General features: G+C 38.5%; 1 protein-coding gene across 1 annotated transcript in view; it reads left to right on the top strand.

Annotated features, from left to right (window-relative positions):
- Window positions 1–884: 884 nt before the first annotated feature.
- Window positions 885–17117, top strand: part of WASL (Wiskott-Aldrich syndrome like) — a 66654-nt gene continuing 50421 nt past the window's right edge. Inside the window, exon 1 of the mRNA XM_025379470.1 lies at window positions 885–1341. Coding sequence (XP_025235255.1) covers window positions 1231–1341 — 111 coding nt within the window. The 5' untranslated portion in view covers window positions 885–1230. The remainder of the gene's footprint in view (window positions 1342–17117) is intronic.

The following is a 17117-nucleotide window of genomic DNA, read 5'->3' as shown; positions in this document are numbered from 1 at the left end:
AGTGACATGCATATTTGATAGCTCACTGCAGTCTGCATCATTGTCTCTAGATTCCAAAATTTCATTTTAAGCCGTTTAGTACTTACAGAACAAAGGGGGTTATCTTAGATAACTTTTAATATCCTGGGCTATTTTCCAATTCACGATACAGGGGAAAAAAAATGTGTCCAGGACCCTTAAAAGAAAATACTTTGAATTTAAATATGACACATACATTAAGCCCACGTGACACACCAGGGAGGCGGTGGAAGTCAAGTGCATTTGTTTTTGTTACATCCATCAGGGCGATCTCTTTCACAATTCTGGGAGAGGCCTGTTTGTTCCTCCACTCCCACAGTTGAAGTTTGGACAAAGTTTGAGAAAATCCCAGGCACCTGCGGCTCCTAGCGAAGCCCGCGAGGAGCATAGGGGAAAGCACCTCTTCCCCAGTTTTCAGTCTTCAGATCGCAGGCCTCTCGGACCCGCAGAGCGAGCGTCACGCTGCCGCGCCTGAGAAATAAGAGCTATTTCAAGGACGGGCCCTGGGTCCTTGAGGAGGCTTCGCCAAGGTGTGCGTCCGCCCAAGGAAGGCCGGCGGCGCGGCGGCGCGGCGACGGCGAGGAGTCTCCACCCATCTTCTCTTCAAGCAGCAGTAGCTGGGTCTGGGTACCCAACCGACGAGCCGAGACGCCAGAAGCCAGAGGACGAAGTTGAAAGCCTGCGCCCCGAGCCAACCGGAATTCCACTTAGCTCCGCGCGGTCCGCGCCTCGGCCGGAAGGGGGCGTGGCTTCGGGCCGGCGCGGCGAGGCCCGCCGCCGAGTGGGGGGGTTCCTCCCGGGCCCCGGCCGCGCGTTTCCGGTGCGCTCCCCCGCGCCCTCCGTCCTGTGGTCTCGCCCGTCCCCGCTGCCATGTTGGATTGTGCGGCCGCCGCCGCCGCCGCTGCCGCTGCGGGAGGGTTCGGGGAGGAGTTGGGAGTTTAGCGCAGTCGCTGGAGTGCGAGGACAACGACCATCCGGCCCTATCCTGGCCGGGCGGGAGCTGGGAGCTTCCCTTTCTCAGCGCGGCCCGAAGGTGCCTCGCCGTCGGCGCCTGCGTCCCTCGACCTCCTCCTCCTCCGCGCTCCGGAGGAGCTGCGAGATGTGGCGCCTCTGACTCCGCTTCTCCCCGCCCCTGTCACCGAGAGGGGTAACAAGCTCTCGCCCACTCGCGGGAGGAGACGGCCCTGGACTCCCAACCCTGCCGGCGAAACCATGAGCTCCGTCCAGCAGCAGCCGCCGCGGAGGGTCACCAACGTGGGGTCCCTGCTGCTCACCCCGCAGGAGAACGAGTCCCTCTTCACTTTCCTCGGCAAGAAATGTGTGGTCAGTGGACAAGAACCGCGTCGCCACCCCTGACATTACCTCACGGGCCCGGACTTGGGGGCCGGGAAGTGGGAGTGGGGAAGGAGGCGGGAGCGGCGCGGGGAGGGTCCCGCTTGTCGGCCAGGCCTCCCGCCAGCCCCGGCCCCTCGTCGGCGCCCTCGCCCTGCTCCCTGGGTGCGGGCTGTGGCGGTCGGGCGCCGCCTCCCCGAGCTTTGGGGAACAAGGGAGTGTCACCTCCGCAGGCCTGTCCTCCAGCCTGGCCGGGCCTCGGTCCGCGCCCTGGCTGCTGGTTAAAACTTTACTCTCAGGCCACAAGGGGATTTTCTTGCAAGAGTCGCTTGGTCCCAGAATCTGGGCCCTTGTTCTAGCTCTCGCGTCACCTCCTCCTGCTGGATCTGGGGGTACCTTCCTTAACAATGCCAGGTTTGAGGAGTGGATAGGTCGGGGAAGGAAGGTGGTTTTCACTCTCCCATTAGGATTCCAGGAGGGAATGAAGTCGAGTGCAAGAGCCTGGGCTCTCTTCAGATTAGAGAGGGTAAAAAAATGTTACTGCTCTTCGTTAAAGAGAAACAAGATTTATTTCTCCAGCAACCTTGTCTAGGCCTGGTTTCTACTCTCCTTCCCACTGATTTTTTCCCCCATTGGTGGGAGGGGGTGCTGCTCTTCCCGCAGCCATGCGCAGGGAAACCTCAATCTCTGGTAGTTCTTGGTTTATTGGGGCCGAGAATGATTCTTAGTTTGGTGCTGTGCGGCCAATTCCAACCCCAGATGGCCGGTTGGGAGCGAGCAGTTCTGCTGTGGGAAGGGGAATGTGTGTTGTTGACGGAAGCATTCGTTACATTGGCTGCTGGCACTTCTGGGGGTGGGGAGGTTCTGCTCTGTGGTATAGGCCTTGTCGGAATCATACTGCGGTGCTGGGTTGAAGTGTGGTTTGTTGAAATCCTGGCTGGGTCTCTTTCTCTCCACTTTGTTTGCTAGCACCTGCAGAGTATGTGCCACTGGAATCCAGAAAACACGGAAATTTACAGAGCAATACCATTTTATAACTCCTTTAATGTTAGGTATGCCAAACCAGATTTCACCTGCTTCTTTACGAAGTTAGGGTTAGACAGTTTCTGGAAAGTTCTTGGGTTAATTGTTAACTTCGTAGGAGTCCACCCTTTGTATCTTGTGCCATCCGGTTGGAGATTGAATCGTTCCATTCAATTTCAGATGTGTTTCAAATTTCGGAACTTAGACCTTAGAGAACATTGAGTTTCGTGATTAGAAGGATGAAACGAGAGGAGTGGCTCAAAACGAGAATTTTGGGTAACAACTTTAAGCCCCTCCCCATTCACACACTTTTTTCAACAAATGAGAAAACTGATCCAGTGAGCCCAAGTCATACAACAGTTTAACGATGTAACCAGAACCAGAAAACCGGGACTCCTCATGCCTAGTCCTATCCCATGGTACTTTCCACTACATCATGTTGTTTTAGAAGGGTGTTTTTTTTTTTCTTGTTACCGATTTATTTCCAGAAGTGGTGTTAAAGGAATAACCACTTTGCCTTTTTCACCAAAAACTAATTAAAATACAAGATTCTTAAAGCACCACTAATGTTTGCATATGTTCAGTTTAGGAAAATCTCCAGCACTTTGAATGTTACCTCCAATGAAAAAAAAATTCAGTTGTTGGTTTAGTAGATTAGCTGTGTAACCTGTATCAAAAAGGAAGTAGTCGTACTGTGTTCTACATACCACACACATTAACTTTACGCAGAAAGAACATTACATTTATACACAAGTATAGTAATTGTCCTGTGCTTACCTATAGTTTTACTGGTTTCAAAAAATGGCAGATGGGGAAAAATACTGTGATGGGGAAAAATGATGTTGCACGTTGGTTAGTGTAAGTGGATTGCTGAATAGGCTGTCAGTATTCAGTGCTTAATTTCTTTATGCCATCTTTTATTAATTAACTTTACCTTTTGCATTTCTGTCATTTAAAAACCACACTGTGTCAGTTGCCTGCTTTTGTGGGATAAGTCGTTGCATATACTAATTTCAAAATTTGAAGTCCCTAGTTAATAGAGAGTTAAGAGTGATATTTTAATTTTTGAAATAATCTTTTCCTCCCTTTGCTGATTATGCAGGTTTTTTTTTTGTCTTTTAAAACATTACCGAAATACATTGTCTCATAATAAATCCAGCAGTAAGATTTACAGGTCAGACCAAATGTGTTAGGCAGAAGAGTACTCAGAGCTCTGTTTAAGAATTCAAGAAATGAAACAGAAGCAGTTACAGTCTTAGCTCTGGAGGAGCTTCATATCTTCTTTCATTCAACAAACATGCATTGATTAAATGTTGAGGTCAAAAATCTAGAAGGGCTGAAATTTGTCCTCAGGGAGCTTACTAGGTCTAAAAAGGGAAACGTGTAAACTGATAAATAAGTCAGTGCTTCAGAGTGATGTGTAAGAGGCTACTTTTCACAATAGAAAATGTCTTGGCTTTGTAATAGCAAATATAGGTTCAAACTGGGGGTCACTTTGGATAAGTTTCTTAAGCTTCCTATCCTAGATTTGGTTTTCTCATGTGTAAAACAAGGATACTATCTCATGGGTGGTTGTGTGGATTAAGATTGTGTGTAAATATGTGGAAACTATTTTTATAAAGGTTTAGGGGATTAAAGGAGAGAATGGGGGGAGAGAGGTTGAGTAAAAGCTTGTTAAAATGGGTAACTGAATATTTATATTTAAACAGGTACTCCCTAGGCTGATGAGAGGTATGAAACAACTTGAAAAGTTAGGAGACCTACTAATAAGTTTATTAGGTTTCTTAGGGAGCAAGGAGGGCTTCTGCTTGGGCTCTCAGATTTAGGTATGCATTGGAATCATTGTGGAGATTATGAGAAATGCATATGCCTAGACCCAATTCCTAGATAATATTCAGAATCACTGGATATGAGGTGAAGCTTGGACATGTCTATTTTTAACAATCTTAACAGAAGATTTTAAAGTATATCACAGTTTGAAAACCACTGCTGAAGACCACGTCTGATAGGATAATCCTTGAGCACATTGGAAATCTTAATAGATTTTTCTTCAATTTTTGGTCTATATTTTGCAAATTGAAGCTCAATTAAGTTAAATCAAATTCTTTTAGTACAGCATTTCTCTGACCGCTTAAGATATCAGTGTACATTTCACAACTAAGAAGGAGATACAATTGAGGAAGTATTGCACTCTTTAAGGGGGACTCACAAGATCATATTTGACTTAGAAAATTTTCAGGGGAAAGGTGGAGGCAGTATAGAACGTGGATTGAGGATTGTGAGGGAAAGACAAGGGAAATCAGATAGTTGTTTTATAGTAGTGCAGGTGAAATATGATGAGGGCCTAAATTAAGAGAGTACTTTGGGAATTCAAGAACAATTAAAGTCTCCAGCAGAAATTAGTCCCAGTTATATATAGAAGGTGAGGGAAGGGAGTTTCAATAAAGGCAGGCATTATAACCACCAGCAGAAAGAAACATATTTTTATTTTCATTCACTGCAAATATGCCTAAATGTTAATGAGACTCTGGATTGGTGATTGGCTTCATGAAGGAGGCAAATCATCAGTAAATCTTTTGTTTTACCACAAAATTCATTTTGTGGAAGTTGAGATTTCATTGTGATATGTAAATACATGATATGTACTTTTACATAAATAGTTCTGATGCCATTCATTAGCTGGTAGTATTATGAAGGGAGAACTATTTAAGAAGGTTATAAATAAGATTACTAGGTCTTGTTTTGTAATTATATCTGTTGCCTTTCATGTAGTGTGATTCAATTAATTTTATATAAAGAGTATGTGCAATTTTGCTAAGTGGAGTTCAGCATGTATAGTCCTGAATAAGTGAGAAACTAAGGATTAGGGAAAAGTAAAACATTAAAGTACATCTCTACAGCCATTTCTGGTCTATATGGATTGGGGTTGATAATGTTATTGAGCATTATCTTTCCCTGCCATACTCACCTGGTTGGTTTTTTCAAGATTTAGTGATACTTAAGCCATTTTTTAAAATCAACTTTAATCTTTATTTCCTTTATTTCCTCAGCACTTGTTTTAACTTGCTTATTTTCTTTAGTTTTTTGTTTCCTCATTCTCTATATATAATTCTTAGAGATAGATTTTATGCCTCGGTAGTCTTCTGTGATTTTTATAAGTTCTAGCACACAGATCAGTGAATACTTATTGATTGATTGAACAATTATAATTGCTCACTTGTTTATTTTTTAGGAGCTTGTTCTGCATTTCTCATTGCTTGATTAGGTTGTTAAGGCCTTCAGTTTTGAATGTACATGGTATCTGGACTTTAGTCTTCATTTATTATGCGACCAAAATGGTTTAGTTCTGCTGCTGAACTAATATAGGTGGTAACAGTTGTCTAACAGTAGTTTGTTTCTGTTCTGAATCAGACCTTTTGGGTAGGGATTCTTAAATAGGCATAGAGGGAAGGATATGCTTGGCAGGATCATTGTGTTGATGATGGCCTGAGTAAGGCACTACTGGTGGAAAGGTTAGGCTGGGAATGTATTTCACCTTGAGTAGTAAGGAAAAATAAAAGTTAAAATTCACTGGATTTGGAATATACAAAGATGACAAGATACCCTTGTCTAGTATAGAGGAAAAAGATTAGCACAAAAAGTATGTGAGGCAGCGTAGCTATAAGCACAAGAAGAGATTCAGAAAAGTCCAACGGTTGGATTTTGAATTTTGTTTCTGTTTATTCTTAGCTCTATAATACAGGCAAATTTCTTAACTAGTCTCAGCCTTCATGTCTAGATTTGTAAAATGGGCTTAGTCAAGGATTTCAAAGAGTATACAATAATTATGGAAGATGCTTAGAGTCCATGACACAAAGTATTCGGGGAGTTTGGAGGAGCATATGAAAGAAAGTTGTTATTAATACTATTTAGTGCTCAGTTTAGATTTCCTGTTACTGGCAGGGAGGATTTAGAGTAAAATTTTCAACTCTGTGTTGTATTTGTTTTGACTTAGGTACCTTAACAATTTTAAAGCCAGTTAATTATAGAGTGTGTAAATTAAAAGTTAAGAAACAGCTTGAATGTATCTCTTTGGGGAGTGTCTGGGCAGCCTAAGTCTCCCTGGCTGCTAATTGAAGAGGAAGAAAGGAGTCCTGATGAAAAAGTTAGGAGTTCCTGTATTTTAGTCCATGCTCTGCTACTATACATTGTGAATGTGAACAGGAATTTCTGACCTTTTTTTTTTTTTTTTGAGGCAGAGTTTTGCTTTGTTGCCCAGGCTAGAGTGCAGTGGCACAATCTCGGCTCACTGTAACCTCCGCCTCCAGGTTCAAGTTAATCTCCTCCCTCAGCCTCCCAAGCAGCTGGGACTACAGGCATGTGCCACTACCCACAGCTAATTTTTGTATTTTTAATAGAGACAGGGTTTCACCATGCTGGCCAGGGTGGTCTTGAACTCCTGACCTCAGGTAATCTGTCCGCTTCAACCTCCCAAAGTGCCGGGATTACAGGTGTGAGCCACCGTGCCTGGTCATTTCTCCCTTCCTGAACTTCACTTTTCTAATTTGAAAATGAGCAGTTGGACAAGATAACTCCACAGTCTTTCCAGCTTTAATGCTTAATCAGTTTAACTATTCTAGATAACAGGGACTCCAGCAGGGAGAGAACAGGCCTAATGTTAACTCTAGCATATATTTGTTTCGCACAGCAGAGACTAATATAGCATATATCTAAGCAGAAGGTAGATAATCCTGAATTATTTCATTGAAAATTCCCATTTTTAATTCACCTTTTTCTAAGCATTGTAATTTAATAGGCATTTCACTTTTAAAATAGCAGAGTGAACAGGATAAAAAGGCATTAGTAATAGAATTATCAACTTTTATCTAACTTAGAATTATTATTTGTAATTATAATGTATTTTTGGGTTGTTAGAAACTGCTTTTTTGATTAAGATGGAATTATTTTTAAGAATTTCCCTTTTGTTAACCAATTCCGTCTAGAATCCTAAATCTGGATGAAATTGTATTAGTGATATGATAGGTGTTGCACGTTACTGCTTATTTTCCAACATTAAAAACGTAGGTTTTTAGTTTAAGTAGTAGACTGAATAGTTAGAGTGAATTGACTTGGTTATTTTAGAGACTGGTTCAAAATTGAGATTACCATGGGGATTCATTCGTGTAATTAAAATAATCTTGCCTTTCTTAAATTTTTTTTTTAATGCACTAGACAACATGCTGAAATTACGGCTTATTTTATTAGTGAATTTTATATTCCTGAAACCGCATACCAAGAGACACTAGAACCTTTGACAGAACTTTTCTGAAACCCAAATGAATGCCTAAATTAGGCATCCTTTTAAGATGCAAAGGACTGGGTTTTATCTTTTACTGTCTTTCTTGCTTATTTAACTTCTGTTCTTGGCTGTACTCTGGGTATTAGAAAGCACAGCTCTTGAGGGAAAGATGTGACTGGGCCCTCTGAACAGTGTCTCCTACACCAAGTTCTGCCAGTCACTCTTTGGCCATCTTTCTGTTGTGGACAGTTGTAGGGATTTTTTTTAAAATATCCATTTTTTAAAAAAGTTATCTTTGAATGTAAAAATTGTATCTGTGAGTAAAATCAAATTGTAAAGTCTAGAAATAAAGTCTTGATTAGAGAGCAGGTTTGATTAGGACATTCAAGATTCCTCATAACATACATAATTGGAGCTGCTTAAGTGTTGGCCAAAGTACAGAGTAGCCGGGTTCTACTTGTTTTGCTGCTGAGCAACTCCTACCATGTACATCAGTATTCTAGTCTTCTATAGTAAGATTTTTTATAAGTCTTTGTAAAAACTGGTAAGAACAAGATTTTCCTAAGGAAACGCATGCATGTAATAGTCTCGTTTATTTCACTTTTGTCCATATTCTGTAGATTTTTAAAATAAATGATGGAAGTATAATGGTAGCCCATTCTAGTTTTGAGTAGAAAAACACATTTTAAAAGAGCAGGTAAGAGTTGAGCTTTGTTACAATTTATTCTGTCTGGAAGTCATAGTTTTGTTAATAGAGTTCACTCTTACTCTAAAGGTTCTAGAAACAAAACAAGTTATACATTCATAGTCACAGTAATAGGATATACTATAAATGTAATTCTTATAGGTCACCTAGCATCATTCATAGATTCTTGGAAACTGTGACTTTAGGTGAAACAACACATAATGAAACCAGTTTTACCATAGGGTAATTGATATAAACAAGAGTTAAGTTTCTATAGCATATTTATGGTCACAGAAATATCACCAAGTATCTAAAGACAAAAACACTTCTAATATTAATTAATGAAATAAATGTAAGCTGTAACACATTTAAGAAAGAGTAATAAAAACAAGACAATTATCTACCCAGTTGCTTCACTTCAGTCTCCTGCAGCTCAGGGTACAAGGTAAGAACCAGCCCCGGACAGGACATCATCCCATCGCAGGGTGCACTCATACCTATACCCACACCTCACTTGTACACTCACTCATCCTGGGATAATGTAGACACACCAGTGAACCTAATATGCACATTTTTGGGATGTGGGAGGAAATCCAAGTACCCAGAGAACCCAGTAAATATGGAGAGTACCTGCAAACTCCACACAGATAGTGGCCCAGCTGGAAATTGATTTTCTTTTCTCATCAAAGTTAATAATGGGCTGTGTGTGGTGGTTCACACCTTTAATCGCAGCACTTTGGGAGGCTGGGGCAGAAAGATCACTTGAGGCCAGGAGTTTGAGACCACCGTGGGCAACATAGACCTAATCTCTACAAGAAAAAGTAGCTGGTAGTGGTGGGCTCATGTCTGTAGTCCCAGCTACTCCGGAGGCTGAGGCAGGAGGTTCACTTGAGCCCAGGAATTCAGGGATGCAATGAGCCATGATGAGGGCATTGCACTCCAGCCAGGGCAACATAGCGAGACCTGGTCTCTTAAAAAAAAAAAAAAAAGTTACGATGAAAGGACATTGAACAAAATGATGTTGAACAAAAGGATGTTATTTGAGGACCAACTGTATTAAGTATTTAGTAATTAGGAGACATTTGGCATACTTAACCATATTCATAAATATAGTATAATACAAAATCTTATTTATTGCGTCTATGTTAGTAGTCTCAGAAGTATTAGAGATTTATATAATAGCATATAGGAGAGTAAAACTAATTAGGAAACACTGTTTTCTCTTTGGAGTTAATGCATGGTAGAGGAATTGTAACCCTTTTTTATAGAGACCAAATAATTGAATATAGAGTAATGTTGAAGAGGTAAATACAGAAAAGCCCCTTAAGAAAATGTGATCAAATGAAAGATACATATATAAGATAATAGATATGAGATATATCTGACATATGTATGAGATATATATGTCTTATCAATCAACTCCTTTACTAATACATGCAATACATGCGCTAGTTAGAAACTGAAATGATTTTTGTTAGTGAAACATAGTCAAGTCTTGAGGACTTACTGAGCACATGACACCCTCCCAGTATCTTGGATTATGAGGGAGCGGTAAGGAAAATCCAGGTTTTACCCCTCAGTTATTCACTGTATAGCTGAGGAAGACAAAAATTATGCACAAAAAGATATATGCTCTAAACCAGCATACATACACACCCACACACACACATGTATAAAAGATTTGAATAATAGAGAGGAGAGATAGGTATATCATTGTGGGACTTGAGTATAAAAAACCTTAAATAACCTAGAGAATTGATGTCAGAAACAAGGAAGCAACTTATCAGGTACAGATGCTCTTCTACTTATGATGGATTATGTCCTGATAAGTTGAAAATATTGTAGTCAAAAATGCATTTAACACACCTAACCTACCAAACATTATAGCTTAGCGTAGCCTTCCTTAAATGTGCTCAGAACATTTACAATAACCTACATTTGGGCAACATCATGTAACACAAAGCCCATTTTATAATAAAGTGTTGAATATTTTACATAATTTATTGAACTCCATACTGAAAGTACAAAACTAAATGGTTGCATGAGTACCCAAAGTATGGATTCTATTGAATGCATATTGCTTTTGCACCATTGTAAAGCTGAAAAATTTTAAGTGGAACCATCATTAACTGGGGAGTATTTATATCGAGAAATGTGTAAACAAAAGTTTGGGGTAGAAAATATGTATATAATTGTAGGAGGTATTGAGGAGACTGGTTGGCTAGAATTGAGAATGATATTTGCTTGGGCAGATAGTGGATGGTAAGTTTGAAGAGTAAATTGAGGCTAGATTTTGGAAGACCTTTGAACTTCAAAGGATTGAACTTTATTCCCTAGACAGTAAGGAAACACTAAGATTCCTTCAAGAAATTTCAAGATAGGAAGGATCTGGAGAAGGAAAATTGGAAATTATTATTCATAATAGAAATAATTGAGGAGTAGTTTATTGTTTACTAAATTTCTTTCTTACTACTTTAGCACATCAGATCTGACTAAGAAACCTGGATTGTGGCAGCTTCTAGAGCAAGCTTGTCCAACCCACGGCCCAGGATAGCTTTGAAGGTGGCCCAACCCAAATTCATAAACTTTCTTAAAACATTGTGAGATTTTTTTTTTTTTTGGCGGTTTTTTTTTTTTTTTTTTTTTTTGTTTTTTTTTTTTTTTTTTTTTGCTCATCAGCTATCATTAGTGTTACTGTATTTCGTGTGTGACTCAAGACAATTCTTCTTCCAATGTGGCCCAGGGAAACCAAAAGATTGGACCTGATGTATAGCAAAAATAAAAGGACTAAGTCCTTGATCTGTGTATAGCAAAAATAAAAGGACTAAGTCCTTGATCTGTGTGTCCATGGCAGATACCAACAATCACAGCATTTTTTTCCTACTGAGTCCAGACATGGTCTCTGACTGCCTGTTGTATTCCTAGAGGTGACCACTATCAATTGTCCAGATTCACGATAGATGAAATCTAGTTGTCATTCCAAGGCTAAATACCAGAAACATGTGAAGAAAAAATTGGCAATATTTAATTGGCAGTATTTAATTGGCTTGTGAATTCTGGATGACAACAGAACCTCATAGTAGGAACTAGAGCTTTGGACTCTAGTGTTGATTATTGCGGCTGTGGCAGTGGAATTAGATCTGTGAAGGTGAACAGTCTAGCTAATGTTTTACTTGGCCAGCATTGGAAAAGGATGGCTTTGGCTAAGTGCTAAAGTGTTACTCTCTTTAATTTACTAGAAACATGGTATACATATTGTTCTGCAACTTAACTTTTTCACTTTTATTAATATATATTATATATTTCCATGTTTATATCTGTTGCATCCTTTTTATTAATATATTATTGCCTGTATCAAGTTATATTTATGTGTAATTTATTTACCTCTATTAACGGGTGTAATAGTTTTCCCTGTAGACAGTCTCACACTGGTGAAAACATCTTTTTGTTAAATTCATAGTTTTTGGTGAAGTTCAATATCTTTTCATGTCATTTGGCCATTTATATTTCTTCTGTGAATTGCTGCTTCTTGTCCTTAGACCAATTTTCTATTGGATCATTTGTTTTTGTCTTAATGACTTGGAGGAGCACTTTATATGTTAAAGATAATAATTCTATATTATAGTATTTTTTGTGGTTTGTCATTTATCTTTTAACAGGTATTTGGTTTTGGTCATTGTACAGGTTTAACAATTTTTGTAGTTAAGTGGAGTAATCTTTCTATTATAATATCAAGTTCCCTAACTCAGAATTGCAAAAATATTTACTCACATTTTTCTGGTATTTTTATGGTTTTATTTGAACGTTTAATCTTTAATCTTTCTGGAAGTGAATTTGGAAAGTGAATATAATAGAAATCCAGCTTTTTATTTTTGTAAATGGCTGGTTGTCCCAACACCATTTATTGAGAAATTTATTTTCTCCCACCCATATGAAATGCTTTTTTTTTTTTTTTTTTTTTTTTTTGAGACGGAGTTTTGCTTTGTCACCCAGGATGGAGGGCAGTGGCGCGATCTCTGCTCACTGCAAGCTCCGCCTCCTGGGTCAAGCAATTCTCCTGCCTCAGCCTCCTGAGTAGCTGGGACTACAGTCATGCACCACCATGCCCAGCTAACTTTTGTATTTTTAGTAGAGACAGGGTTCACCATGTTGGCCAGGGTGGTCTTGATCTCTTCACCTCATGATCTGCCCGCCTCAGCCTCCCAAAGTGCTGGGATTACAGGCATGAGGCACTGCGCCTGGCTGAAATGCTGCTTTTATAATTTACTAAATTACTAGGAGTACATAGACCAAGCTTTTCCAACCTGTGGCCCATGGGCTGCATGTGGCCCAGGACGGTTTTGAATGCAGCCCAAGACAAATTCATGTACAGTCTTAAAACATACAAAAAAACTAGCCGGGCGAGGTGCCGGGCGCCTGTAGTCCCAGCTACTCGGGAGGCTGAGGCAGGAGAATTGCGTCAACCCGGGAGGCGGAGCTTGCAGTGAGCTGAGATCCGGCCACTGCACTCCAGCCTGAACGGCAGAGCGAGACTCCGTCTCAAAACAAAAACAAAAACAAAAACATGAGGGTTTTTTTGCAATTTTTAAAAAGTTCATCAGCTGTTGTTAATGTATTTTGTGTGAGGCCCAAGACAATTCTTTGAATGTGGCCCAGGGAAGCCAAAAGATTAGACAGCCCTAAGTCTTAGACTTACTTTTGAAGTTTCTTCTGTTTCTTTCATTTGTTTATTTCTTGGCCAGTACACTGGATTTTAATTAGTGTCGCTTCATAATCATGCTACAGTTTGATTAGAGTCTCTCATTACTCTTCAATATTTTCTGGCTATTTTAATATGCATATGCTTAGTGTTTTTTTTTAAGGCTTTATCCTCTACCAAAAAAACATTCGATTTGACTTGGAGTAGCATTGGATTTGTAGATTAATTTAGGAAGAATTGACATTGAGGCTTTCCATTGGAAAGCAAGATTTTATTTTATTATTTTCTTGTTTTCTTCTATAGTTTTATACTTTTCTTATATATACACTACCCATTTCTTTAACATTGTTTTTTGAAGTACAAAATAATACCCAGTTACAGTCACGTATCACATAATGGTGTTTCAGTCAGTGATGGACCACATATATAATAAGGTCCCATAAGATTACAGTGGAGCCGAAAAATACCTATCATCCAGTGATGTAGCCCTACCGGCTATTATGCTGTATTGTTGCCATGTATTTTACTTCTACAAATGTTATAAATTCCATGATACATTTTTATAGTTTTTCCTGTAAAGATTCAGTTATCTTTTAGAAACATTTAAATAGTAAGGGAAAAAACCTTATATTTATTCACTTGGTTATCATTTCTGCTACCCTTAATTCTTCTGTCTAGATCTAGGTATTTCTCTGGTATCATTTTCTTTCAGTGAGAAGGATAACTATTTTTTTCTTTCCTTGTTTTAAAATGTTTCTTGTAGTGCAGGTCTGCTACTTATAAATTCTTTCAGGTTGACATAACTTAAAAGTCTATATTTTATCCCAATTCTTGAAAGTAGTTTTCTCTGGGTATAGAATTATAGGTTGATAGGTTTTTCTTTCTGTTCTTTAAAGATACTGCTCCAGTATCTTCTGGTTTGCATTATTTCTGGCAAGAAATCTGCTGTTGTTTTTTTCTTTAATCTTCCGTACATAATGTATCTTTTTTTCTCTGACTGCTTTTCTGATTTTTCTCTTTACTACTAGTTTGAAGGGATCCAATTATGATGTGCCTTCGTGCAGTTTTATTATTCTTTATCATTCTGGATTTTAACTAAGTTTACATCAGATTTGGAAACTTCAGATATGATTTTTTCAAGTATCTACTTCTCTTTCCCTGGCCCTATTGGGCTTGAGTTTCAGATATATTAGACTGCTTGAAGTTGTCCCATACGTTACTGCTGTACAGCATTTTTTTCCTCCCTCTCCTCCTCATCTTCCTCCTCCTCCTCACTTTTTCCTTTTCTGTGTTTTTTTGGATAGCAGCTGTTGCTATGCCTTTAAATTCACAAATATTTTGGCTACAATATCTGCCATTAAAACCATCCACTGTATTTTTCATTTCAGACATTGTGGTTTTCATTTCTAGAAGTTTGATTTGTGTGTTTTTTAAATACATGTTCAGTCTTTGCTCTAGCTACATTTTTAAATCTATGGACTACAGATACAACAACTGTTCTAATGTCCTGTCTGCTATCATGTGAGTCAGTTTTTGTTTTACTCCTATTTTCACTATTGATCATCTTTTCCTGTTTTTGTTTTTGTTTTTGGCAATTTTTGATTGAATGCCAGATTTTGTAAAATTTACCTTGACTCTTTTTATCAGTCTTGAATTTTTGATGGTAAGAAGTTACTTTTTTTATTTTCCATGAAATCATTTGTATAATTGCTAATTGATCTATTTTAATAGCAACCTGCTCTTTTGTGTGCTCTTTACAATAATACTTAACATTTCTGAAGATGCAGATAGATTTTTTTAAATTCCCATTAATTTTTTCTTTTTTTTGGTCAAGTCACTTGCACTGTGTATTCATTGTAGTCCCTCTACTCTTTGCTGCTGGTTTTCCTCAGTTGTCTTATTATTCTTGGTTGTTTGTTTATATTTATATTTGAAGGACTGCTTGCTCAATATGGATAGCTGGCTTGCATTTTTTAAAAATGAAATAGTCGTATTTTTTAGAGCAGTTTTACATTTACAGGAAAATTGTGCGGAAAGTGCAGAGGGTTCCCATATATTCTGTCTCCTTCCCTACTCCCTCTTCAGTTTCTCCTATTAATAATACTTTGTATTAGGTAAATTTGTTACAACTGATGATCCAGTATTGATACATTATTATTAACTAAAGTTTGTAGTTGACGTTAGGTTTTAGTCTTCCTTTTGTACAGATCATTGGGTTTTGGTTTCACAAGTACATAACATCATGTCCACCATTACAGTGTCACACCAGAATAGTGTAACTGCCCAAAAAATACGTTGCACTGCGCTTATTCCTCCTGCCCCTCCCTGCCGAAATCCTAGCACCCACTGAATTTTTTTTTTTAACATTTTCTATAGTTTTGCCTTTCCCAGAATGTCGTATAGTTGGAATCATACAGTATGTAGCCTTTACAGACTGCCTCCCTATTTCTGTTGCTCCACATTCACACCAGCATTTGGTTTTACCAGTGTTTTGGATTTTTAGTTATTTTAATAGTTTTACTGTCATATCTCAATTCCCTAATGCCATATGATGTTGACCGTCTTTTCGTTTGACTATTTGCCATTTGTATGTCTTCTTTGGTGAGATGTCCAAGTCCTTTGTCAGATTTTTTATTGGGTGTGTTTATGTCTTATTGATGAGCTTTAAGAGTTCTTTATCTGTTTCAGAATCAATTCCTGTGTCAGCTGTGTGTTTCACATGTATTTTTATCTGAGTCTATGGCTTGCCTTTTCATTCTTTTATCAATGTCTCATAGAAAGAAGTTTTTGATTGTAATGAAGTCCATCCAGTTCATCAACTTTTTCTTTCATGGATTGATTATGTTTTTGGTATTATATCTAAAAAGTCATCACCGACCCCCAGGTCACCCAAGTTTTGTCTTATGTTCTCTTTTAGAACTCTTAATAGTTTTGCAATTGACATTTAGATCTTTCATCCATTTTGAGTTAATTTCTGTGTAAGTTGTAAGGTCAGTGCCTAGATTTGATTTTTTTTTTTTTTTTTGGCACGTTGATGTCTATTTTTTTACCACTTGTTGAGAAGATTGTTATCAGTTCTTTATTGGATTGCTTTTGCTCCTTTGTCAAAGATCGTATGACTGTGTTTGTATGGGTCTACTTCTGGGCCACCAGTCTATTTTGTCTATTTGTGTTTTCTCTCAACAAGGCCACACTGCCTGATTACTGCAGCTTTATAGTAAGTCTTGAAGACAGGTAGTGTCAGTCCTGTGATGTTACTCTTACTCTTCAGCATTGTGTTGACTATTCTGAGTCTTTTTCCTTTCCCTATCTTTCAGTTTTTTGATATCCACAAAGTAACTAGGATTTTGACTGGGGTTCTATTGAATCTATAGATCCATTTGTGGAAAATTGACATTTGAGCAGTATTTTTTTCCTATGTGAACCTGAAATACCTCTTGTTTAGGTCATCTTTGATTTCTTTCATCAAAATTTTGTAGTCATGTAGATCCTGTACTTTTTTATTAGATTTATACAGAAATTTTTTTTGGTACTAATGTAAGTAGTGCTGTGTTTTTAATTTCAGGTGTTAATTGTTCATTCCTGGTACACAGGCAAGCAATTGACTTTGCGTATTAACTTCGGTTATGCTGCAACCTTGCTTGATATAAAAGCTTATTGGTTTCCAGAAGTTTTTTGTTTCTTTGGTTCTTTAGGATTTTCTACATTGATAACTGTGTCATCTGCAAACAAAGACAGTTTTATTTCTTCCTTCTCAATCCATATACCGTTTATTGTGTTGCATTAGCTAGAACTTCTAGAATAATATGGAATAGGAGTGGTGAGAGGAAACGTTTTTACTTTGTTCCCAGTATTAGGGGAGGAATAATCTACTTTTTCTACATTAAGTATGGGGTTAGCTGCATGTTATTGATGGATATGCTTTTATCAAGTTGAGGAAGTTCCCTGCTATTCTTGATTTTTTTTTTTATTATGAAGGAGTATGCTTTTACTGTATCTGTTCATATGATCATTTGGTTTTTCTTTAGCCTGTTGATATGATAGATTACATTTTTTGAGTGAGTGTTGAGCCAACCTTGCAT

The sequence above is a fragment of the Theropithecus gelada genome, chromosome 3, assembly GCF_003255815.1.
Source record: "Theropithecus gelada isolate Dixy chromosome 3, Tgel_1.0, whole genome shotgun sequence".
NCBI classification, from domain to species: domain Eukaryota; kingdom Metazoa; phylum Chordata; class Mammalia; order Primates; family Cercopithecidae; genus Theropithecus; species Theropithecus gelada.
Note: the sequence above shows the minus strand (reverse complement) of the source record. Positions and strands in the feature narration are given on the sequence as shown.